This window comes from Lagenorhynchus albirostris, chromosome 11 (genome assembly GCF_949774975.1).
Source record: "Lagenorhynchus albirostris chromosome 11, mLagAlb1.1, whole genome shotgun sequence".
In the NCBI taxonomy this organism is placed as follows: domain Eukaryota; kingdom Metazoa; phylum Chordata; class Mammalia; order Artiodactyla; family Delphinidae; genus Lagenorhynchus; species Lagenorhynchus albirostris.
The window spans coordinates 57,434,397-57,458,581 of NC_083105.1; the positions used below are offsets into that span (position 1 = coordinate 57,434,397).

Sequence of the window (24,185 nt, forward strand, 5' to 3'; positions counted from 1 at the left end):
CTCTCCAGATTTTGGTAACTTGAAACTAAACTAAGTTAAATGAAGAGAATTCATTGACTGGTTCATTTCAAATAGGGTAAAATATTGGAACATTAATTGCTGGGCAGGCCTAAGTTTGTCTCTCTTTGCCTGCTTGGGAGAGGAAGACTAGAGCATTAAGTTTTCCAATCAGGAAATTTACAATTACGTGCTTCTTGGTTTTTGCCAGAGATTAACGTTTTTAAGTGTTAAGACTACAATCAGACATAATTTAGTCATTGTAACCAAGTTTGTTTATCCATTACATTGTGATCCGGCGTTCAACGGTGACTTTTTAAGTCTTTTGTCATTTATAGGCAGTAATTGTTGTGCTCTGATGCTTCTGCAAAAGTGCTTCATCTTCAAGAAGATTCATAGGAAGGCCTTTTGGCAAGTACAGGTCTCTGATAAATTTCAGATCATACAGCTGAACGGGGTAAGAAATTAAAGAATCCTAATGGAAAGCCCAATGGCTTCATAAAAAGGTAACAAAAGGGCTGTTTACTGGTGAATATGGTTATAATGTTTATGGGTTTTGTTTGGAATGTTACTGGTTTTGATCTGTTTTCCAGGTAGAGGGGAGCCCTTCCCCTCAAGTTAGCTTTGACTTACAGCAATTTGGTAAACTACACCTATGGGTAGAATTTGTCGACTGAAAAAAAAACGCGCTACCTAAAAGTTGAGAGTTGTTCTAGTTGGCGGACTTGCAGAGGACTTCAAGCCTGGACACAGCATCTCGGATAATGCTGAGAAAATTGTTAGAGGCGAGAGGGAAGCCAGGATATATAGGACTTTCTGCAACAAAGGGCAGGTAGTAGGGATATCAAAAGATTACTGTTAATTAAGGAGAACCAGACATCTCAAGTTAATGAAATTAGCCCTTTTCTATGTATGGGAAGAGGTAAAGCCTGGGCTCATTGAAATCATTCCTCTGATATGCACCTCAGCTGTCTGGGGCCAGTAACCTGTGTTTTCTCCTCCAGAGCGTCAGGGTGCACCAGTCGTTGATGGCTGCAGCAGTTGACTGCTAGATGGCAGGCATCCTGTTTCTATCTTGAGTTCCCTCAGAGCTCACCATAGGGGCGGCTGTAATGTGGTAGCTTGAAGGCTGCAACATCTTTTGTTTCCTGATATGGCAAGCAGCATTCTTAGTTCATAAGTTGAAGCCCTTTTCTGTCTGGTCTGCCAACTAAAGGTTGCCCCTTGCCATCTACCTCTACAAGGATTAAATCCCAAGCTCCTAGGACTGCTGACCTTCAACACATCCTGAAAGGAGTTCGGGGTGGAGATCAGGAATGAGGTACTCTGTGCTCTGGGAAAAACTGGCAGAAGAGGCCTTCAGATAGTTAGATATTTTCAGGAGAAGATTTTATGAGCCCAATGCTTGCATCTCCTCGTAGCTAGAAAAGCACTGAAGTCTTTCATGGTGACGTCTGCTCCTCGCGACTAGCAGTAACCTTCTCGAGCCTAGCAGAAACCTTCTGCAAAAATGTGTGCTTGACTGCATGCACCCCGCCTTCACCAGAATCACATATATACTGACCTTCCCCCCTGCCTCTTTGGAGCAGTTTCTCAGCTCTCTGAAATGCTGCCTCCAGGGCTATAGTCCTCCTTTCGCCCCCAATAAAACGACTCACAACTCTCACATTGTGCAATTTTTTTTTCAGATCACAGGTCCCTCCAGAAATTGGAGACTCTTAGGTTCTGAGCAGCCTTATGAGGTGAAAGGGAAAGACGGTCTCCTGGCATGTGCAGGAATCTCTATATTTGGGGACCGAGAAATCCAAGGTGGAGCCTGATGGGCAGGTCTTTGGCATGGCTTTCTTGGCCTTGAGAGGCCTTTGGGGAATTCAGCCTGAGACTCCTTCTGAGGAGTTCTGCCTCAGCCACTTTGGAGGAGCCTACGTGGTCAATTGATCAGACTTGTTTTGCGAACAAATTAGTTTTGATTTGGCTGTGTTTGGTGGAGATGAGAGTAATTTTAGATTGAAAAAGATTGTTTCAATAGATACTAAATTCTAGTTCTGTTAATTGAGGTCTGTATTGATGAAAGTTATTGTGTTAGCCACACTTGCCCTGATGTTCAGGAGGAAAAGATTATCCAGTGAAGTTATCACAGAGTGTAACTACTCATGATGTATATAACATTGCTCGCTTTAAGTCGGCTGCTAAAAGCACATGTGCAAGTCTTGCGTAACAATTTGGCATAAGTGATAAAATGTATGGCCTATAAAGTGTTTCCCCATTAACATACCCCTGAGTCTGTTCACAAGATCTGATTAAGTTTCCCCCAGTGTGAATAACTAGGCGAAAATAAAGGAGGTCCAGCACCGAGGGACATGATCTGAACCTGGGGTAGGAGCCAGCACCCCAGCATTGAGGGACGGATATTTTGATCATCAATGCTTTCTATTGGAAGATTTGCGATCAAAAGGGGAAATGATGGAAAAATCTACACATATTGAGGTATGGGGTTGTATATGAGGCTTATACATGGTTTAACTTAAATTTTACTGACAAGAGCAGCCTGTTTTGTGGCCTTTCAGACATACATTTTACATCTGCTTTGGCCATTGCGGAAGGGAATGCATTTGAAAGTCAAAATGGAGTAGCTGTGGTTCAGACATCCAAGGTAAAATGAGGTGGCCATCACATGATGTTAGACATAGTCCTCTGTTACTGAAAACTTGAGTTTTCTGAGCTGTATTGCAGACCAGGACAGAAACCACAGGCGGATGTGGTATTATCTCAGAATGTGGCTACCGCTTGTATTTTGCGTAACTGTCATCATCTCCCTGTGTTGTGCCTGTTCGATGTCTTACATTTTGTCCCTAGCCTGAGGGAGGAAATCTATTTGAGGGCTGGGCAGCCACACCGGCCTCACTGTGCAATGAGTCTTAGTGCTGGGTCTCCAGGGAGATACCATTGTTGTCCTCCTCTGGACTTCCATGAAAAACTGACCCGGCTAATGGGACTATATGGGACGACTGATCATGGGGGGAAAGACTTACCAGCTTCCAGTCCCATGTGCAACATGTCAGAAGGACCCCCCCCCCCCAGTAAACGTTACTGTACAACTGACTGCCCGTGACCCTCCCTGGGCTATGCTGTGTGTGGAGTGGGACAGGCTGGCTTCTGGACACAGAAGTCCAACTAGTGGGACTATTTTCTGCTTGGAAAGACCTAATGTGTCCACCCCTAATTGCACCCAGCGTAACACGGGGTGACAGATGTGTACTAGGGCGGCTGACCCCCGGCGAGGCCACCAGAATGTTTCTTTTAGAGCCAGGCCTTCCCCTCCCCATGGGGGTGGCTCTGGGTTTGTGAAAAACAGGGGCGGCCTTACCTTCCTTATTACTGGACAGGGCACTGCCGCTTCGTTGACCTGGTAAGCACCTGGGCCCAGAATGTGCCCACATCCTGGCAATGACTGTTCTGAGCACACTGGGTAGCTTACTCTTTTCTTTTTTTTTTTTTTTTTTTTGCGGTACGCGGGCCTCCCACTGCTGTGGCCTCTCCCGTTGCGGAGCGCAGGCTCCGGACGCGCAGGCTCAGCGGCCATGGCTCACGGGCCCAGCCGCTCCGCGGCATGCGGGATCCTTCCAGACCGGGGCACGAACCCGTGTCCCCTGCATCGGCAGGCGGACTCTCAACCACTGCGCCACCAGGGAAGCCCGGTATCTTACTCTTGATGCTGTTTGGCTGCTGCTGTCTGTATTGTATTGTGGCAGCTGGTTGCAGTGCCCCCTACATACCTGACCCCAGGGATGTCATGGAAGAGGGGCTGGACCGAGATACTTAAGGGTCATACAGGGTATGTAGGGGTGGAGTGTCTAGTCAGGCCACTCAGGACGGGAAGCTCTCTTTCTCCCTGTACACACCCTGCTTGACCAGGGCCTGCTTCACCCACACCTACTCACAGGACTGACCTTCCTACATACTTGCCCCAGGCCCAGCTAGTGATTGTTCTGATCAAAGGGGTGGTGAGGGGCGTGACCCTCTGCTGGTTTCCTTGACAACTAATGAGCCAACCTGACCCAATTCCCAACCTGTAACTGGCAATCTCCCCTTCCCCCTCCTCCCCAGGGAAGCCTGCCACCGTGTCCTGCCCACTGTCCACCTCACGCGGTAGGGTGTCAGTCCAGGACCTTGCTTCAGCCGTCTAAGCTGTCCCATCACTGATGTCTCTGTTGCTGACTCTGGGCTCTTTCTTTGGTCTTAAAGCTGTGCAAGTGCAGCCCAACAGGGTTACGTTTACAAAGCAGTACACAGGAGACAAGGGAACCCTCCTGCACTGTTGCTGGGAGTGTATATTGATACAGCCGCTGTGGAGAACAGTATGGAGGTGCTTTAAAAAACTAAAAACAGGGCTTCCCTGGTGGCGCAGTGGTTGAGAGTCCGCCTGCCGATGCAGGGGACACGGGTTCGTGCCCCAGTCCAGGAAGATCCCACATGCCGCGGAGCGGCTGGGCCCATGAGCCATGGCCGCTGAGCCTGCACGTCCGGAGCCTGTGCTCCGCAACGGGAGAGGCCACAACAGTGAGAGGCCCGCGTACCGCAAAAAAAAAAAAAAAAAAAAAAAACTAAAAACAGAACTACCATGTGACCCAGCAATCCCACTACTGGGCATATACCCTGAGAAAACCATAATTCAAAAAGACACATGTACCCCAATGTTCACTGCAGCTCTATTTACAATAGCCAGGAGATGGAAGCAACCTAAGTGTCCATCAACAGATGAATGGATAAAGACGATGTGGCACATATATACAATGGAGTATTACTCAGCCGCAAAAAGAAAAAAAATTGAGTTATTTGTAGTGAGGGGGATGGACCTAGAGTCTGTCATACAGAGTGAAGTAAGTCAGAAAGAGAAAAACAAATACCGTATGCTAACACATATACATGGAATCTAAGAAAAAAAAAAAGGTCATGAAGAACCTAGGGGTAAGACGGGAATAAAGACACAGACCTACTAGAGAATGGACTTGAGGATGTGGGGAGGGGGAAGGGGAAGCTGTGACAAAGTGAGAGTGGCATGGACATATATATACTACCAAACGTAAAATAGATAGCTAGTGGGAAGCAGCCGCATAGCACAGGGAGATCAGCTCGGTGCTTTGTGACCACCCAGAGGGGTGGGATAGGGAGGGTGGGAGGGAGGGAGACACAAGAGGGAAGAGATATGGGGACATATGTATATGTATAACTGATTCACTTTGTTATAAAGCAGAAACTAATACACCATTGTAAAGCAATTATACTCCAATAAAGACGTTAAAAAAAAAAAGAAAGAAAGCAGTGCATATAGTGTTGTCTTTAAAATCTCACCAGAATTAGTCATGGAAATTAATATTGAAATATTTCTTCTAGCACTCAAAGCCAATGCCTTTACAAGGTCTTTGCCGTGTATTCACCAGAGAAGGCAGAAGCATTACAAATGGTGCCTCAGATTCCACTGGACAGCCAATCTCCCCACCGACTACCTGCAAAGTTACAAGGCCTACTTGGAGCACACAGGTAAGGTCCACGATAGTTTCAGTTCTCATTGTATTAACTCAATCAATGGTATGTAACCTTGCGACCACTCCCTCTCTTGGAACTCTCTTGTTTTCTTACAGGGAACCACACCTATTTTTGGTCTTTTTCACAATATTTTCTTCATGTCTTCTTTCTCTGACAAAACCTTAGATGCTGGTATTCCCCCCTTCTAATCCTTGGCCCTCTCTCTTCCCTTCCCTTTTCATTTATTCCCCTTCACTCATAATGGCTTCAACTATCAGCCGTAAGGTGATAACTCCACCTGTAACTCCAGGCCTGGCCTCTAAGCTCTAGATTCTTGCTGTTCAATAGGGCAGTTACTAGTCACATGTGACTGAAATTTTTTAATTAGAATTAAATAAAATTTAAAATTCCATTCCTCAGTCTCACTAGCCACATTTCAATACTGAGTAACCACATACGTCTAGCGTATGCCACATTGTATATAGTTCAGGTAAAAAACTTTTCCATCATCACAAAAAAATTCTACTGGACAGTGATACCTAGATAACAATAGCTAGTAATGTATGTGCCAGGGATTCTTCCAAGTCTTTTATATGTAAACTAATCCTCACGACACACTTCTAAGGTACTTAACAGTAGTCAAAATCACAGAGACAGAAAGTGGAATGTTGGTTGCTGGGGGGCGTCAGGGAGTGAAGGTTGGGGAATTGTTGAATGGATATAGTTTCCATTCTGCAAGATGAAATTAGTTCTGGAGATGAAGCATGGTGATGGCCGCACAATATGAATGTACTTAATACCACTGAACCGTACACTTAAAAATGGTTAAGATGTCAAATTTTATATGTGTGGTAGCACAATGAAAACAAACAAACAAACAAGGTTTGTACTAAGTACTTTTAAGATTGTGGTGAAACGGGTATGCATTGTAGCTTTGGAAACAGGTATTTGGAACTCCTCATTATAACACATAACTAATGCCAGCAGTAAGACTACTGGAAGAGAATCCAATTAAAATGTGGATTTTATGGTAGACACTTTAAAAAAAAAAGTGTGCTTGGGACTATAGCTTGAAAAATGAAACTAATATGATGAAAATAAATTTATCATATATTTAACAACATTGAGGTTAACACTGCAACTACTTGCTCACACTTAGAACAAAGACATTGGTTATACTGACATAACAATTTTGAAAAAATTATGAATAAGTAAATGTGCATTTAATTTTTTTAGATTCTACAAGCACCTGTACAAAATTCAAAAGGTTCAAAAGTGTACACAGAGAATAGTAACACTTCCCTCTCTCCAACATTCAGTTCACCTTCCCTGGTGGAGACTATTTACAGCTCATTGTATTTACATACAGGGATATTCTAGAAACCTGCAACATGTATGTATGTATGTATATATTGTCTCTTTCCTCCTTTCCTTGTCCAATGCCCTGCTGTTTTCACTTAATATATCATGGAGAGCTTTCCATGTCAAGAGTATGTGTATTTAAATAATACCTGTCAAATTATTCTCCTTAGAGGTTACAGTCAATTACTCCCTAATAATGTCTGAGAGTATATTTTTTTAATTCACTTTTTAATCAGTTTCAGGTGTACAACATAATAATTTGACATTTGTATACATTGCAAAATGATCAACACAATAAGTCTAGTTAACATCCATCACCTTACATAGTTACCAAAAAGATTTTTCTTGTGATGAAAACTTTTTTTTTTTTTTTTTTTTTCCCGGTACGCGGGCCTCCCACTGCTGTGGCCTCTCCCGTTGCGGAGCACAGGCTCCGGACGCATAGGCTCAGCAGCCATGGCTCACGGACCCAGCTGCTCCGCGGCATGTGGGATCCTCCCGGACCGGGGCACGAACCCGTGTCCCCTGCATCGGCAGGCGGACTCTCAACCACTGCGCCACCAGGGAAGCCCGTGATGAAAACTTTTCAGATTTACTCTCTGGGACTCCCCTGGTGGTCCAGTGGTAAAGAATCCGCCTTCCGATGCAGGGGACGCGGGTTCTATCCCTGGTTGGGGAACTAAGATCCCACATGCCATGGAGCAACTAAGTCTGTGTGCCCTGGAGCCCAAGCACCACAACTAGAGAGACAAAATACGCATGCCACAACTAGAGAGAAGCCCACGCACCAGAACTAGAGAGAAGCCCATGCACCGCAACGAAGACCCAACAGCCAAAAAAATAAAAAAAGAAATAAAATATTTTTTTAAAAAAAGATTTACTCTCTTAACAACTTTCAAATACAGTAGTCCCCCCTTATCCGTGGTTCAGTTACCTGCAGTCAACCATGGTCCAAAAATATTAAATGGAAAATTCCAGAAATAAACAATTCATAAGTTTTAAATTGTGCACTGACACAACTAGCGTGACAAAATTTCACACTGTCCCAATCCATTCGTCTGGGGCATGAATCATCCCTTTGCTCATCATATCCCACCCATTAGTCACTTATTAGCTAACTTGGTTAACAGGTCAACCATCATGGTATCTCAGAGCTTGTGTTCAATAACCCTTCTTTTACTTAATAATGCCCCAAAGTGCAAGAGGAGTGATACTGGCAATTCAGATCTGCCAAACTGAAGCCATAAACTACTTTCTTTAAGTGAATAGGTGAAAGTTTTCAACTTAATTAGGAAAGAAAAAAAATCATATGTTGAGGTTGCTAAGATTCACCGTAGAGAACAAATCTATCCATTAAATTGTGAAAAAAGGAAAAAAAATTGTGCTAGTTTTGCTGTCATGCCTCAAACTGCAAAAGTTACGGCCACAAGGTGTAAGTGCTTGATTATGATGGGAAAGGCATTACATTTGTATCAATACAATACGATATTTTGAGAGGGAAACCACATTTGCATAACGTTTATTATAGTGTATTGTTATAATTGTTCTATTTTACTATTATTGTTCACCTTTTACTGTGCCTAGTTTATAAATTAAACTTTATCATAGGTCTGTATGCATAGGAAAAGACATAGTATATATAGGATTCTGTACTATAGAAGTTTTCAGGCATCCATGGGGGGGGGTGGTCTTGGACCATATCCCCCACAGGTAAGGGAGAACTACTGTATGCAGTACAGTATTATTAACTATAGTCACCATCCTGTACGTCACATCCACGTGACTTATTTCATAACTGAAAGTTTGCACTCTTTGACCCCCTTAACCCATTCTCCCACACCTCCACCCCCTGCCTCAGGCAGCCACCAACCTGTTCACAATGTCTTTGTCCATTCACCCACATCCAGCGATGGACACTTAGGTTGTTTCCATATCTTGGCTATTGTAAATAATACTGCAATGAACGTAGGGGTGCATGTGTCTTTTTAACTTTTTTTTTTTTAATTGGAGTATAGTTGCTTTACAATGTTGTGTTAGTTTCTGCTTTTCAAGTTAGTCTTTTAGTTTTCTTCAGGTTAATACCCAGAATTGGAATTGCTGGATCATATGGTAGTTCTATTTTTAATTTTTTGAGAAACCTCCATACTGTTTTCCACAGTGGCTGCACCGACAGAGCATGAGGATTCCTTTTTCTCCACATGCTCGCCAACACATTATTTCTCGTCTTTTTTATAATAGTCATTTTAACAGGTGTAAGGTGATAATTTCATTGTGGTTTTGATTTGCATTTCCATGATGATGAGTGACGCAGAGCATCTTTTCATGTTCCTGTTGGCCATCTATATGTCTTCTTTGGAAAAATGTCTATTCAGATCCTCTGCCCATTTTTTTAATCAGGTTGTTTGTGGGGTTTTACTATTGAATTATATGAGTTCTTGATATATTTGGGGTATTAACCCCTTATCAGGTATATGATTTGCAAATATTTTCTCCCACTCAGTAAGTTGCCTTTCATTTTGTTAATGGTTCCCTTTGCTGTGCAGAAGCTCTTTAGTTTGATGTATATCATATATTTGACCCTTGTAAACCTCTTCGGTGAAAACAGTATGCCACAGTTTACACATTTCTTATTATAGGTAAGGTCACATAAGTCGTATGCTTAAAGAGGCACCTACTTGCATTTTCTGTTCATGTTATTTCCTCATTTTTGTTTTTTTTTAATATAGATGTAAATAGTCATCACTTTATTATGAATAACATCTTTCAGGATACCGTGTTGAAAATATTTTATTTAAATTTTTTGAAGATTAAAAAATGCTGTTAAGTATATCAATAACTTGTTTTATGGTTTTGCAATTTTTATGCCACTTTAGGCATTCCCATTCTAAGATTATGTTAAAAATTCTCCCATGTTCTGGTATTTTTATGGCTTTCTTTACTATTAACATCTTTGATATCTCTGGGACTTACTGTGGTATAAATGAATGAGGCATTTAACTTAATTTTTTCCAGGTCTCCAGTTTTCTCCAAACCATTTACAGAATATTTCATTCTTTCCCACTGCTTACCTTTTTTATTTGACACTCAGGTCACAGAGCTTCTCCTCTCCCTGGGAATTGGGTACCAGCTTCCTTGGGAACCAGGTACTTTGTTCCAAAATTTTCCCTTTCCACAACCCTTCTCTCACTGTCCCTGCCCCCTTCTAAGGCCTTCACACAAAGGGTCTCCTCTTGTCTGGAAGTCTCCTTCCCCACCCCCTTGACTTGCTAACTCCTTCTCATACTCAGATCTCAAGTTGTTGTTGTTGTTTTTTTTGTGTGTGGCTGCGCTGGGTCTTCGTAGCTGCGCGGTCTTTCTCTAGCTGCGGTGAGCGGGGGCTACTCTTCGTTGCAGTGCACGGTCTTATTGCGGTGGCTTCTCGTGTTGCAGAGCATGTGCTCTAGGCACACGGGCTTCAGTAGTTGTGGCACGCACGCTCTAGAGCGCAGGCTCAACAGTCGTGGCGCATGGGCTTAGCTGCTCTGCAGCATGTGGGATCTTCCCGGACGAAGGTTTGGACCCGTGTCCCCTGCATTGGCAGGCGGATTCTTAACCACTGTGCCACCAGGGAAGCCCCTCAGGTCTCGAGTTTAAATATCACTTCTCTAGGTTAGGTGCCAAATTTTATATCCCCAAACAACTCCACACTTCCTCTCTGGTGCAGCTGTTCCCCACGATGACAAAGATCCAACCCATGTTGGACACTTCAGTATCCCTAGTGCCTACATCAGTACATAGTAGATAGAGCTTAATAAATATTTATTGAATTAATGCAATGTCTATTTTTTCCCTCTGATTCTCCTCCTTATGCAGTGGTTGGGAGAATGAGGGGGAGCTGTGGTTCCATTAGTGAATGCTGAGTCCAGCCACTTGACGCTTACAAGGCTCCCCAGGGCCTCCTACTAATAAGTGAGCACTCTAGGGGCCAGCCTGGCCCCTCCAGACATGTCGGGCTTTGACCCAGCAGATCCAGATTTGAAAGGTATGTACATATAGCTTTGGCCTTTGCTGTGGGACTCTGGGACTTATTAATCTTCAGAAAAAGAAGCATTATGTTAGGAGAGTTTCCTTGACCCAGTTTTTTTCCCCCTTATTTTACCACCTTGGATGTGAGGCGGTATGAACGCAGTTAGCATTCAGAGAAGCTGCCACTTGACACTTAGGATGTCACGTGATTAATTTTTCCCTTTTAACTTAGCCTTGGTACCTGCTGAAAAAATATTATCCTCATAAAATCCCAGATATTTTACTTGGTAATTTCTGTAGAACCAAATTCTGCTCTTGGGAACTCTAACACTTGCATTATCTAAGTTAGAAGCAGAAATCAGCAGGGAAGAGAAAGAAGAAAATAATGTGAGAAAAAAATGCAGGTGATGGGCTTCCCTGGTGGCGCAGTGGTTGAGAGTCCGCCTGCCGATGCAGGGGACACGGGTTCGTGCCCCGGTCCGGGACGATCCCACATGCCGCGGAGCGGCTGGGCCCGTGAGCCATGGCCGCTGAGCCTGCGCTCCGCAACGGGAGAGGCCACAACGGTGAGAGGCCCACATACCGCAAAAAAAAAAAAAAAAAAGAAACCATCAACAAAATGAAAAGGCCACCTACTGAATGGGAGAAGATATTTGTAAACAATATCTGATAAGGGGTTACCATCCAAAATATACAAAGAACTCATACAACTCAATATCAAAATAAACAACCTGATTTTAAAATGGGCAGAGGATTTGAACAGACATTTTTCCAAAGAAGACATACACATCATAAAGGGCATACTTCACAGGTTTCATAATCAAGTTTTAAAATGTAATAAAAGCAAATCACAATCATAAAAAATAAAACACAAGTAATAAGTACATTGTAGAAAATTTAAAAATGCTATTTATTCGCCTTATTTACCAAATGGTTAGCTACAAAGATACAATTTTTGCCTTGGAGTTTAAGGCAGTTTCATTTCTTACCACAGTTACTTTTTCTGATGCTAGAATCTTCTGTGCTAGAATCTTCTGTGTCTTCTCTGTATTTAATCATTTACGTTTTATGTTTGTCCACTTGGGAACCATACTTTCTTCATGATCACTGAAGCTCTGCCATATAAAATGTCATCGTCTTCATATGTTTGAGTAGTACCGATCCCGGTTTTGAAAGTCTCTATGAGCATATCTTGCATAGGTCTTATTATGAGGGATCCTTCCAAAAGGTTCATGGTCATTGAAACAAGATTCAAAAACTTCATCAACAGCCTTCTGAGCTACTTCTTTGCTGATGTTCCTAACAGCCAGGATAGAACGAATGGCTCTGTCTCGCACACAAGTCTAAGGAGAAAAGTATGTGGCTTTAATTTTATTAATATATGAAAATTTTGTCATGAAATAGTAACATTTTATACAATGTGTGAACCACAGTCAAAATTAATTTCCTCTCATGTTACTTTATTAATTTCTGTCAGTCCAAAGAAGAAAGATTAAATTATGGAACATGTTTAGCTCAACCTAAAATTATTTAGGTATAAGTAAGATCTCCTTCCCCTCCTCCCTTCTTCTCATCTTTCCTAATGATGATAATTTCTAGGCAGTATCTGCTAAACAATAACTCCAACTTTGCAAAATCATAAAAAAGTCTATAAATAAGGTTCTGGTTGAGCTTTTTAATTTGAATAAATATGAAATATACTCCTGTGCCTCTCTCTCCCTTAGCTTTTCAGGTGACCAATGCTAGATAACTTTTCCTTCGAGAGGGGCATCTCCCCTGGAGGCAACAGGAAACCACACATACATACACACAAAATTTGAAGGCATCCTAATTTTTCAGGGGGAAAAAAAAAATCAAACAACTTTTTTCTTGGGTACATACTGCACAAAAGCAGGGACTCTGTTCTCTAGGACTCTTCTCCCACTACCTCCACGTATTTTCCATCCTATTGCTAGTTCTATTCATTTTCTGCTGCTGCTACCCAAGTTAAAAAGAGGAGAGATTTCTCTTTCAAAGACTCTGGACTCCGGATGACATGCCTTAACTGCGTTAGCCTCTTCTCTGGGATGTTCTGATGTGCACCCTACTTCCACTGAGAGCCAGAACACACCGCCCATTCGAAGGCTGCCTGAGCTGAATTCACCAGATGAGCAGGGATTGGAGGGCACGGAAGACATGCAGCACAAGTCAGTGGCACATCACTAAGCGGACTTGGCACAGGCTGAAAGCGTAACAGCCCTATCAGAGTAGGCACCCTTCCCAGGCCTCAGGTTTGCCGTCTAACGAACTCCCATTCACTGAGTTCAAAATTTCTCTTCGTAGTTCTCTGTGACCTTCTACCTTCCTCCCCAGAGTTGAGTTACTCTTTTCTCTGGAGAGCCAAGGGCCTTCCTACTGTTGTTCCAAGCCTGTCCTTTTTGCATCTGGTTAAAACTGCTATCCTGATGCCCATGTACCTGACAAATTGGCCCGGTAACCTCTTCCCATAGAAGAGCTCTGACCAGCCTTTCTCCTAAATGTGGACACAGAGCCCCTTGGTTGCTATGGGCAGAACTGCTCACATTCTTCACCAGTCCATCAGTTCTAAACTTCCTCTCCCCATGCCCATCTATCGTGGACCTTAAAAGCTTTCTAGTACAGTAGAAACTAACACAACATTGTAAAACAACTATACCCCAATAAAAAAATATAAAGTGTTTCTTTTAGACAAAAAAGCTTTCTAGCAGGATGGTCTTGCCTACAGTTTTCATTTTGTTTTGTTTACAAAATCTCTCAGCTCAGCTCATCATAATCAAGTCTGTGCTGATCCGAAGCTTTGCTGTCACGTCATACAGCCTTTAAAGGTGTGCTAATACACAGTGCGCTGCAGTGCAGTCTCTGTGCTGACAGGTATTACTTTTTTGTCTAGAGAATACTGTGATGGTTTCAAAACACAAGTCCAGTACTGGTAGGATAAAAGTAAGACAGGCTGTGATTTCACTTCCAGTCCTTATCTACCCCCATCCAAAAGTATCCCACGTGTGAGACCGTAGCGCTTTTCACTGTGAAAATCTCTCACTTAGTCACATAGCTTGCCCATAATTATAAAATAGAACTGAATTCCATCTATTTGGCTTAAGTGATACACATTTTGTATTCTTTCATATAAGTAGTTCTTTCAAATTTCAAATACTAAATATACTTCTCATTTTTCTATTCATTATTTCCACTCATAGCACTCTTAACAGTAAATGATTTCATATGTTAGTTTTTACCTGATGGTGTCGTTTTAATCCAAAATGTAACCTGAATATTTCATTTAAAAGTGAGCAGTCTCCACTAAGGTTAGCAGCTCGAACCTATCACAAAGACAGAAGGCAAACAAAAAGAAAATAAGCACTCGTGCTCTATACCTTTATATCAACTGATTTTTTTAATTGTAAAATATAAAATTGGTATATTTTTCTGAGAACAGAGTACCTGTAAGATTTTTTTTTTTTTAACTCTATTGACTTAAGAAGTTCTTAAGAAAAAGAGCAGATATCCATGAGCTACACTAGGCAGCGCCAGATACACTGGGCAATCACCTATTCAAAGGGAATTTTCAAAACTTTCCACCAGAGTCTTACAGACAGAACTAATTTCTTTTGGAACCAAAAGTCAAAGAGTTGGACCTCAAAGTTAAAGGTTATGCTCTCTACAAAATGCAAACACTTCTAGAAATTACCAAAAGGACTTCAAGAAAGCATTCTTCCAAAGATCTACAAACTGAGTTTCAGTGTGAGCTTAAAACTGAATACATGAGTACCTAAGACAATTGAGGCACACAAACCTCCCAGCTCTCCTAGCCCAAACCACTGAAACTCTCTCGGACCTTCCCTTAAACCCGTGTAAGTTCATGCCCTTCCTCCAGGGTCTTGATGGGCCTATGAAAAATTAAGTGGTACAGAGAATCAAGAACATTCCAAACTGGGCATGCTATGAACATGACAGCCTGAAGTTAGTATGTATTTTCTATATCTTTAAGGTAAAAAGCAGCTTTAATAGGTGAAAACGTCATGGAATTACCCACATGGATTCTACAGCCAACCTGGCCACGTTTTTGCTCATTCACTGCAATCAGAATGGCCCACTTCTTGTTACTTCTATAATAACATGGCTTCATTCCTCTGAGGAGCTCAAAGCACTTAACACACTTTAACTAGCTAACAGGCATTAATTCTCATAACACCCAAGAGAGAGAAATATTTACAAGCTCAGATTTCGGTCTTCTTTCCAAATAATACGAGTTATAATCAGATGCAGTGAGGCTACTTATTAATTTCAAGGGAAAGAGAAAATAATCTAAGTTATAAAGTATAAGCTTGAAATTTATATTAGTTTTCTTTAGCTTCTCAGCACACTGCACTCTTCAATTAATGAAATGCAAGTATGAAATACAAATGTCTTTCTAGGAGCATATATATGTGTGTATTTCTGACAGCAATCCAAAATGCTTAATAATAAATATCTTCCTATGTTGTATTTTTGAAACGAACTGTTTTACTCTAGGGAAAGCTAGGAACTTTACCTATGGAAGGCAGCACAGCAAACCACTCAAGAACCTTGGCTGTAATCCTGCCTCTGCCACTTACTATGTATGGTATCTGAACAACTGCCTCACTTTTCACAGAAATAAAATGGGGATAACAGTATCTACCTCAATGGGCTGTTGTGAATATTAAATAAGAGTCCACAGGGCTTCCCTGGTGGCGCAGTGGTTGAGAGTCCGCCTGCCGATGCAGGGGACACGGGTTCGTGCCCCGGTCCGGGAAGATCCCACATGCCGTGGAGCGGCTGGGCCCGTAAGCCGTGGCCGCTGAGCCTGCGCGTCCGGAGCCTGTGCTCCGCAACGGGAGAGGCCACAACAGTGAGAGGCCCGCGTACCGCAAAAAAAAAAAAAGAGTCCACAAACAGCACAGGGTTAGGGTTTGGCACACAGCCCCTCAGTAAATGTTAACTATAAAGTTTTTGTATTATATAGTTTATTCCATAGGAAAAAGAGCTTATTATTAAAAATCATCACTATTATTAGGATTTAAAGGTCGTATTTAAGACAATTCTAAAAAGATACTTAAAAATGTCTACCTGCTGTATCTAAAAGAATTGTATTCAGTAGTTAAAAATGTAAACTGAAGACTAATGCGGAATTATGACAAGAAAAGGAATACGTTTAAATAAATCATCCTTGAATAAAATGTTCAAACGCACAACAGTGTCCTTGGGGAAAAAGCACCTTCTACAATAAAACTTACCTCAGAGCAAGCCAAGTGCCTGACGTTGGTGAACCAGTCGACATGAGCTCGACAATGATCGAATGCGTGAATGAGCTCATGGGTGACCACTCTGTTCATATGCGCCTGATTACAGATATTATTCTGGCACAAAACAATCTAAGAAGCACCAAAATGAGGAAAGTTCGGTCATTTCTAAGATCTACTCTCACTTCGTCGATTCCACCTTCTCTCTCACCTGAGTGGGCTCAACTGCCTGGAAAGCCTCACCCACTCTATCCACCCAACACCCACCCCTCCATCAAGGCTCGGTCTTCACCATACATTCTCCATGAAGCCTTCCCAATGGCTAACTTCTCCCTTCTCCTCTCTCTGGACTACATAGCACTTAGTTTAAGGACATTTATTCGCACACCACCCTCACTGGGTTGACTGTACCAGCCATCTTAGACTCCACAGTCTTGTATTAAGAGTGGACTCTGGAATGAAGCAGGGAGATTCAAATTCCAGCCCCACTCCTTACTAAGTCAGTGACCTTGGGCAAGTTTCTTAAGCTTTCTGTGCCGCAGTTTCCTCAACTATAAAAAGGGAGATGACTTAGAGTACCTACCTCTTAGAATTGTGAGAATTAAATGAGAATATGTGTAAAATGTTTCTTATCAAGTTTCTCAATAAGCAATGAATCAACAATGAATGACCACACTGTCCCATCCTACTAGAATTGCCAGGAAAAGTCCTCAGAAAGAGCTTCAGAAAGAAGTGCAAAAAGCCAGCAGCACACTGAGCAGGACCCTATAAGAATAATAAAGACGTGAGGGGCCCTAATAATAATAGTCCCCACTTACTGTGTACTTACTGTGTGCCAGACACCGGGACATGTCCCAGGTATTTTATATACATTCATTCAACATTCATTTACTCAACTAATATTTATCAAGACCTACTAGAGATTTATAATCTACTAATGGAGATAGAAATTAATCAAATATTTACCAAAATGTTTAAACACATGCAGTGACAGTTGTCATGAAGAAAAAAAAACCCAGGTTGTCACGAGTACATACAATGAGAGTGCCTGACGTGGTCTGCAGGGTTGGGAAAGGCTTTTCTGCAGAAGGAATGTTTAAACTGGGATCTAATGGATGAACAGGAGTTAAATTCGAGGAGAGGGGAAGGGAGCATTCCAGACAGAGAACAACATAGGCAAAGGGTAGGGGGAGGGTTGAAGGAAAAGAATGTTGGAGAAGCTGACGGCGGGCAGGCCTGTAGTACGAAGCACGGAGTTGGAGGCGGTAGGCATGAGATAGGGCAGGGGCCAAATCACTCTTTATCCTGACAACAGTGGGAAGTCACTGAAAGGGAGTAGTGAAACGGGGGGTGTTTTATTTTGTTTTTATCCTTTTGACCACAGTTGGAAAAATAAACAAAAGATGATCAAAACTGGATACGCAGAGACTAGTTGAAGGCAAATGAAGTATTCTAGGCAAGAGATAATAGTCCCAGAGCTAGGATGGTGGGAGCCTAAAAAGGTATTTAGGAGGGAGACTGGACAAAATTTGGTGTCGGACAGAATATGGGAAGGGAATCAGGTATCAAGGATGATCCCTAAATTTCTGGCATGGGTAATAGGACGGATGGTGGTACCGTTCACCAAGATATGCAAAACTAAAAGACCAGTTTGGGTGGAGATGGAGGATCGTAAAAATCAGTTTGAACTTGGACATGTCACGTCTGAGGTGCCTTTAGGACACCCAAGTGTAGGTGTTCAGTGAACACTTGGCGATATGGATGTGGAGTTCAAGAGAAAGCTCTGACCCAGCAAAGTAAATGAGATCCCCTTGGTAGAATGCAGAGTAGAACAGAAGGGGCTCTAACACCAAGGATTAAGGGACTTCACTTAAGGGCTGGTAGAGGAAGCTAAGTTAGCAAAGGAGCAACCACAAGAGTGTGGCATACTGGAAACCATGGCAAGAAAGTGGCATTAGCTGTTAAGTGTGTGCATGTGATAGGACCTGCACTCTAGCCAGATACCTTGGAATAACTCTTGCCCACGAGCACTGGGAGAGAAGGTGAAGAACATTCACAGCAGCCTTGTTTATAATAATAATAAAGTGGGAAACAATCGATACTCGATAGGGTAAACACTAGTACAGACATAAAATGGAATAATATACAACACAAACTAAATTAACCAGAGGTGCACACAACAACACAGAAGAATCTCACGATGTTGAACGAAAGAATTAAGTTACAAAGACTGTATGATTTCATAAAATGACAAAGTATTACACATGACCCCAAGTATAAAGCTTAAAAGGAGGAAACTAAACACATTGTTGGACTGTACACAAAGATGGCAAAACCATTCAGACAAGCAGGGAATGGTTATCATGGAAGTCAGAATAAGGAAGGGAGGGGGTTGTAACCCAAGAGGGGCACACAGGCTTCTGAAGTCCTGGCAGTGTTTTATTTCTCAAATCTGGGTGGTAGTTATATAGATGTTCATTTTACTATTATGACTGAAAGTGTACATACAGGTATTTTACTCTTCTATATGAATGAGATACTTCACAACAAAAATTTTAATTAAAAAAAAAAAAAAGAGTGCCCAACTGTGTATAACACTGCTGAGAAATAAGATGAAGATTCAAAACGTGCACTCTAACCCCCAAAGAGGATGAACTTACCAAGACCCATCTTGGGGGCTACAGGTGTTGGCGATTATCAATTTACAAATGAGGAAACTGAGAATAAAACGAATAACTTGCCCAAGCCCCACAGCTAATAAGCAGGGGAACTAGGATTTGAACTCAAAGTCTATGTGACTCCAAAACTCAGACACCTCACCCCTCTGCTATGTTGCTCTTTCCCATGATTACCATGAAACAGCTATAAATAACTCAAATACATATAAGATTCCCTAGCAGGAAACAATTAAATGTACTTCAATGTGTCATATATTCATGAGGGAAACAGTGACTTACAACACTTTTATCTACCCTCATATCACATGACACATCCATCTACCACCTCAAGACTGTCAAAACCCCCCATTGACTTAAAACTTATAACATTTATTGACTTAAGTGCTCTGCTTACTATGATAAGTAGTTTACAAGAGAAATCGCATTTAATTCTCATAACCATTTTATAAGATAAATACAATCATTACCCATATTTTACAGGTGAGAAAACTCACTCTCCTCATCAAAAATTCTCAAAGATCTACCACTTCTCACTGTGTAAAGGTGAAACTCTATCTTGGCATTCAAAGCCTCCCACCATATAGCCTATCTTTCTTTCCAATCCTATTTCTCCTCATTCCCCATGCATTCCTGCCCTCCAGCTGAACTAGACAACATGCCATTCCCCAAATACACCTTGTGCTTTCTCAACACGTCACCTTTGCTCGTGCTCCCCCTGCTTTTGGCAACAGTCTTTGTCTTCTTTGCCCCTGAAGAGCCTTTACATCCTCTAGCTGAATCTGCTGGCATCTTTCAGTCAATCACATCACTGTCCCATTGTGGTAACCACACCCACCTCAAAGAGTTTAACCCGCCTCAAATTTTATCATTGTCTCTGCGTTCCTGTCTTGTCTCCCCTGTGAGACATAAGGACCTTAAGAGTAAGGACCACAATTAACTCATTTTTTGAATTCTACACAAAGTCTACCAAATGGAATGCCCAGCACATAGAAGGCAATCAGCAAACATCAGGAGAGAGAACTGGAGGAAAGAAGACAGCTTGGTAGACCGCCTACCTGAGACACTGAAGCATCAAAACCTCCACTGACATTTCCATTACAATCTTCACAAGAAAAGTGTCTTTCTTTGTTAACAGCGCTGGAAGGTAAGAATGGATTAAAAAGACAACATCCAGAAGTAGTGTGCGTGGGGTAGAGGGGAAACAGCCCTGGGCCAGGAGACCCAGATGACACATCTCTCCATCACTATCACACAGGACACCTTGGGAAAGCAACTCAACACCTTCAGGACTCAGTTCTCTCATCTGTAAATAAGGAAACTGTCTCTGCAAAATCTATCCCAGTTCAAATTCTATGCTATGATTCCATAAAGAATTTGATCAACTCATTAAGACCATATTGGAAATATGCTGGAGTTTCTGCCCTTGGGCCAGAATGTTAAGAAGTGGACCTCAGAAATCATTTCTTCCGATCTCCTCAAAGTTAAACAACACCTGGAAGGCTTCTACATGCATAACAAGCTGAGATTTCTTCTCCGTTAAGGAGAATGCTGGGACTGGCATAGTGGAAAAACCAGGTTTGGTGATTACTTACAAGTAAGATTTTAAGTATCGTCTTTACTAAATACCTGAGGTGAATAGTAGAGCCAGAGATGTGGAGTTAGGGCTGAAGAGGTCCAGAGAGAACACGGCCTGCCTGGGGAGAGTGCAGCCAACCACCACCACCCACCATATGGAAAGGGCTTTGTGGCCTGAAGTGAAATATCTCAAGTACTTCCAGTTTGGGTGGGGATTTTTTGTTTTCAGCAGCCAGAATACAGAGCAGCACTTCAAAAAGATTCACTTACCAGCCCGAATGCTTCATGGCATCAAGCAGCAGTTTAACATATGGATCTAGAAAGGTATTGATTCAGTTACATATGGTAATTGGAAAAAAAGAGCACCAATTAAATGATCCAAATAGCAGTGTAAGATATTATCAAACAAAACCTCACAAATCTTAGCAAAGTAATACCATCTTAAAAATGATAAAAAATGAATATGAAAAGATAAGCTTAAATTAACATAAAAGCAAGACTTTAATGAAACGCTGATAGAAATACCAAAATGGGTAGTACCAAACATCTTAGATAACATCAAATATGCTTTTCAGTTAAATGATCGAACGCAATGTATTAAAATATATACCAAGGGGCTTCCCTGGTGGCGCAGTGGTTGAGAATCCACCTGCCAATGCAGGGGACACGGGTTCGAGCCCTGGTCCGGGAAGATCCCACATGACGCGGAGCATCTAAGCCTGTGCGCCACAACTACGGAGCCTGTGCTCTAGAGCCCGAGAGACACAACTACTGAGCTGCATGCCACAACTACTGAAGCCCGCACGCCTAGAGCCCGTGCTCTGCGATGAGAAGTCACCGCAATGAGAAGCCCACGCACCGCAACGAAGAGTAGCCCCTGCTTACTGCAACTAGAGAAAGCCTGCATGCAGCAACGAAGACCCAACGCAGCCAAAAATAAATAAATAAAACAAATAAATTTATTTTTTAAATAAATTAATTAAAAAAAAATACACACACACACACACACACACACACACACCAAAAGACTGAGAAAATTTGGGACCAATATCCATAGAAACAAATAGCAGCATAGTATCCAGGTTAGAGGAAGGCAGTAGGTAGCTCCACTATTGTCTGTCCTGGTCTGTGAATAGTGTCCCATTCTGAGTACCATACTCTAAACAGGACCTGCCAACCGAAGCTGTTCCATGGGAGAAAGTGACTGGAACAGTTCAGGACTACTTTCCACAGGAAGCAAGAAAGGGATCTGTAGATTTGGAAAAGAGAAAAAAGACTTAACTAGGGCCACAGTAGCTTCAAGTACCTGAAGGGGTGCCGTGTGGGAATAAATTCAGCCAACATTTCTTCAGAGGGCAGCACAAGGACCAAAGGGCAGAAGTTACACAGGGCACATTGCAACTCAGTATGAGAAAGGATTTTTCCAACAATCAAAGCTGTCGATATAAGAGCCCAATAGCCTCAAAGGGCCTCAAAGATAACCTGTTCTAGCAGAGGTCTATAAACACTCTGGTCAACTGATGGCACAGAGGTTTCTGGTCAGTGATGGGGGTTGGAAAGGCCCAGATGACTCCTGAGGCCCCCCCACTTCTAAGAATCTATGAGGGACTTCCCTGGTGGCACAGTGGTTGAGAATCCGCCTACCAATGCAGGGGACACGGGTTCCATCCCTGGTCCGGGAAGATACCACATGCCGCAGAGCAACTAAGCCCGTGCGCCAAAACTACTGAGCTCTGTGCTGCAACTACTGAAGCCTGCGCGCCTAGAACCCATGCTCTGCAACAAGAGAAGCCACCACAACGAGCTCAAGCACTGCAACAAAGAGTAGCCCCTGCTCGCCACAACTAGAGAATGCCCGCACAAAGCAACGAAGACCCAATGCAGCCAAAAATAAATAAAATTTAAAAAAAAAAACTTTATAAAAAAAAGTGGGGGGTGGAGTCAAGACAGCATACTAGGAGGATGCAGAATGCGCTCCTCCTCACAATTAGGGCACCTACCAGGCACCAGTGGGGGACCACAGACACCTAAGGGGATGGGAGGAACCCCCAGCAACTGGGTAGGACGTGGGGCATTGGGGGAGCGAAGGGGGAGGAGAAGCAGAGGCCGGACAAGACTGGCGCCCCTGAGGGGCGGCTGGGGGAGGGCAAGGGATTCCCACGGCCGAAGGGGGAAATTGGGGAACCACTGGGAGGGCAGAGTATCAAAAGGGAGAGTTGCCATGCTTCCCCTGCCCACTTGGGCCCCCAGGAACCTGCTGAGATCCCAGGCCTGATCCTCTGCCCACCTAGGCCCCCTCCAGCCACACGGGTCCTGAGGGAGTGGGAGGGAGGGAAGGGGGAGCAAAAGTAAAGGCCGGACCTCCGGGACCAGCACCCCAGAGGGGTGGCTGGGGGAGGGGAGGAGTTCCTACACCCAGCGGGACCCCCCACGGTTAGGTGTCCAGTGGCGATGGGGGAGACCCTGCGGGAGATGGTGGGGGAGGGGCACGAAGGAATGGGGCCAGTGCCTTCCCTGTCCACTTAGGCACCGGGAGGCCTAATCCTCTGCCATTGGAGCCTCCCTTGTGCCCCGCAGAGCCCAAGGCCACCCCTCTAACCACACCCAGGACCCCACCTCTACACTCGGAGACACCCTCTGAGACCCCCTCCAACGCAATGGACCTAAACCCCACCCACACACCCTCACTCGGCGCCCTACCTCCAAACTCCGGAACTCCACACTCCAGAGGCCATCCTTTTGACGTGCTGCCTCTCCCCTTCCGTGGGCAGGTCCTAAGCAGAGGCCCCACACCATGCTCAAACATCACCCCCAACCTGCCTAGGTCCTGCCCCACCCTAAACCCCAGCCCAGCCTGAGTTCCGCCCCTGTCTAAGTTCCACGCCCATAGCCAAGGCCTTTTTTTTCTTCCACTTTTACATTAGGGTTCTGTGTTACCTTGTTGATTCATTGTTGTTCATTCTTTTATATTTTTATTTTTTCTAATCTTTTATTTTTCTAATTTTATTTTATTCTTTATACTTTGTTATTGTTCTCTTCTTTTGGCTTGTTCACCCCCCCTTTTTTTTCTTTTTTCTCTTGTGGTTTTATTTTACCCTGTTGCAGTTGTTTCAATTACAGTTTTATTTTTCCTAATATATTTTTTATCTTTCTAATTTTATTTTGTTTTTTATTCTTTGATATTGTACTGTTCCTTTTTTCTTTCTTTCTTCTTTTCTTTATTCTTTTCTTAATGCACCACAAAGCTTGTGGGATCTTGGATCCCAGGCAGGAGATCGGGCCAAGCTCCTGTGGTGGGAGCACTGAGTCCAAACTGCTGGACTAACAGAGAACCTCAGACCCCAGGGAATATCAACCAGAGTGAGGCCTGCTGGAGGTCCTCATCTCAGCACCAAGACCCAGCTCTATCCAACTGCCTGCAAACTCCAGTGCTGGAGGCCTGAGGCCAAACAACCAGTAAGACAAGAAGACAGCACCACCCATTAAAAAAAAAAAAATGAAACGACAAAAAAATGTTACAGAGGAAGGAGCAAGATAAAAAACCTACAAGACCAAATAAAGGAAGATGAAATAGACAAACTACCTGAAAAAGAATTCAGAGTAATGAGAGTAACGATGATCCAAAATCTCGAAAACAGAATGGAGAAAACACAAGTAACATTTAACAAGGATCTAGAAGAACTAAAGAGCAAACAAACAGTGATGAGCAACACAATTACTGAAATTAAAAATACTCTGGAAGGAATCAATAACAGAATAACTG

The 24,185-nt window shown here is 42.9% G+C and overlaps 1 protein-coding gene across 11 annotated transcripts in view; it reads right to left on the minus strand.

Moving 5' to 3' along the window:
• Window positions 1-11,776: 11,776 nt before the first annotated feature.
• Window positions 11,777-24,185, minus strand: part of ATP23 (ATP23 metallopeptidase and ATP synthase assembly factor homolog) — a 96,952-nt gene continuing 84,543 nt past the window's right edge. For 8 of the 11 annotated variants that reach the window (XM_060165723.1, XM_060165724.1, XM_060165720.1 and 5 more), the window contains 5 exons: window positions 20,693-20,738; window positions 19,903-19,984; window positions 16,164-16,301; window positions 14,145-14,228; window positions 11,777-12,233 (listed from right to left, as the gene is read on the minus strand). In XM_060165723.1, the coding sequence (XP_060021706.1) occupies window positions 12,030-12,233; window positions 14,145-14,228; window positions 16,164-16,301; window positions 19,903-19,984; window positions 20,693-20,709 (525 nt within the window). In that variant the 5' untranslated portion in view covers window positions 20,710-20,738 and the 3' untranslated portion in view covers window positions 11,777-12,029. Of the gene's footprint in view, window positions 12,234-14,144; window positions 14,229-16,163; window positions 16,302-16,752; window positions 16,899-19,902; window positions 19,985-20,692; window positions 20,739-23,122; window positions 23,197-24,185 lie in introns of those variants that run through there. The other 3 variants (XM_060165714.1, XM_060165716.1, XM_060165725.1) reach the window with 2 other exon arrangements.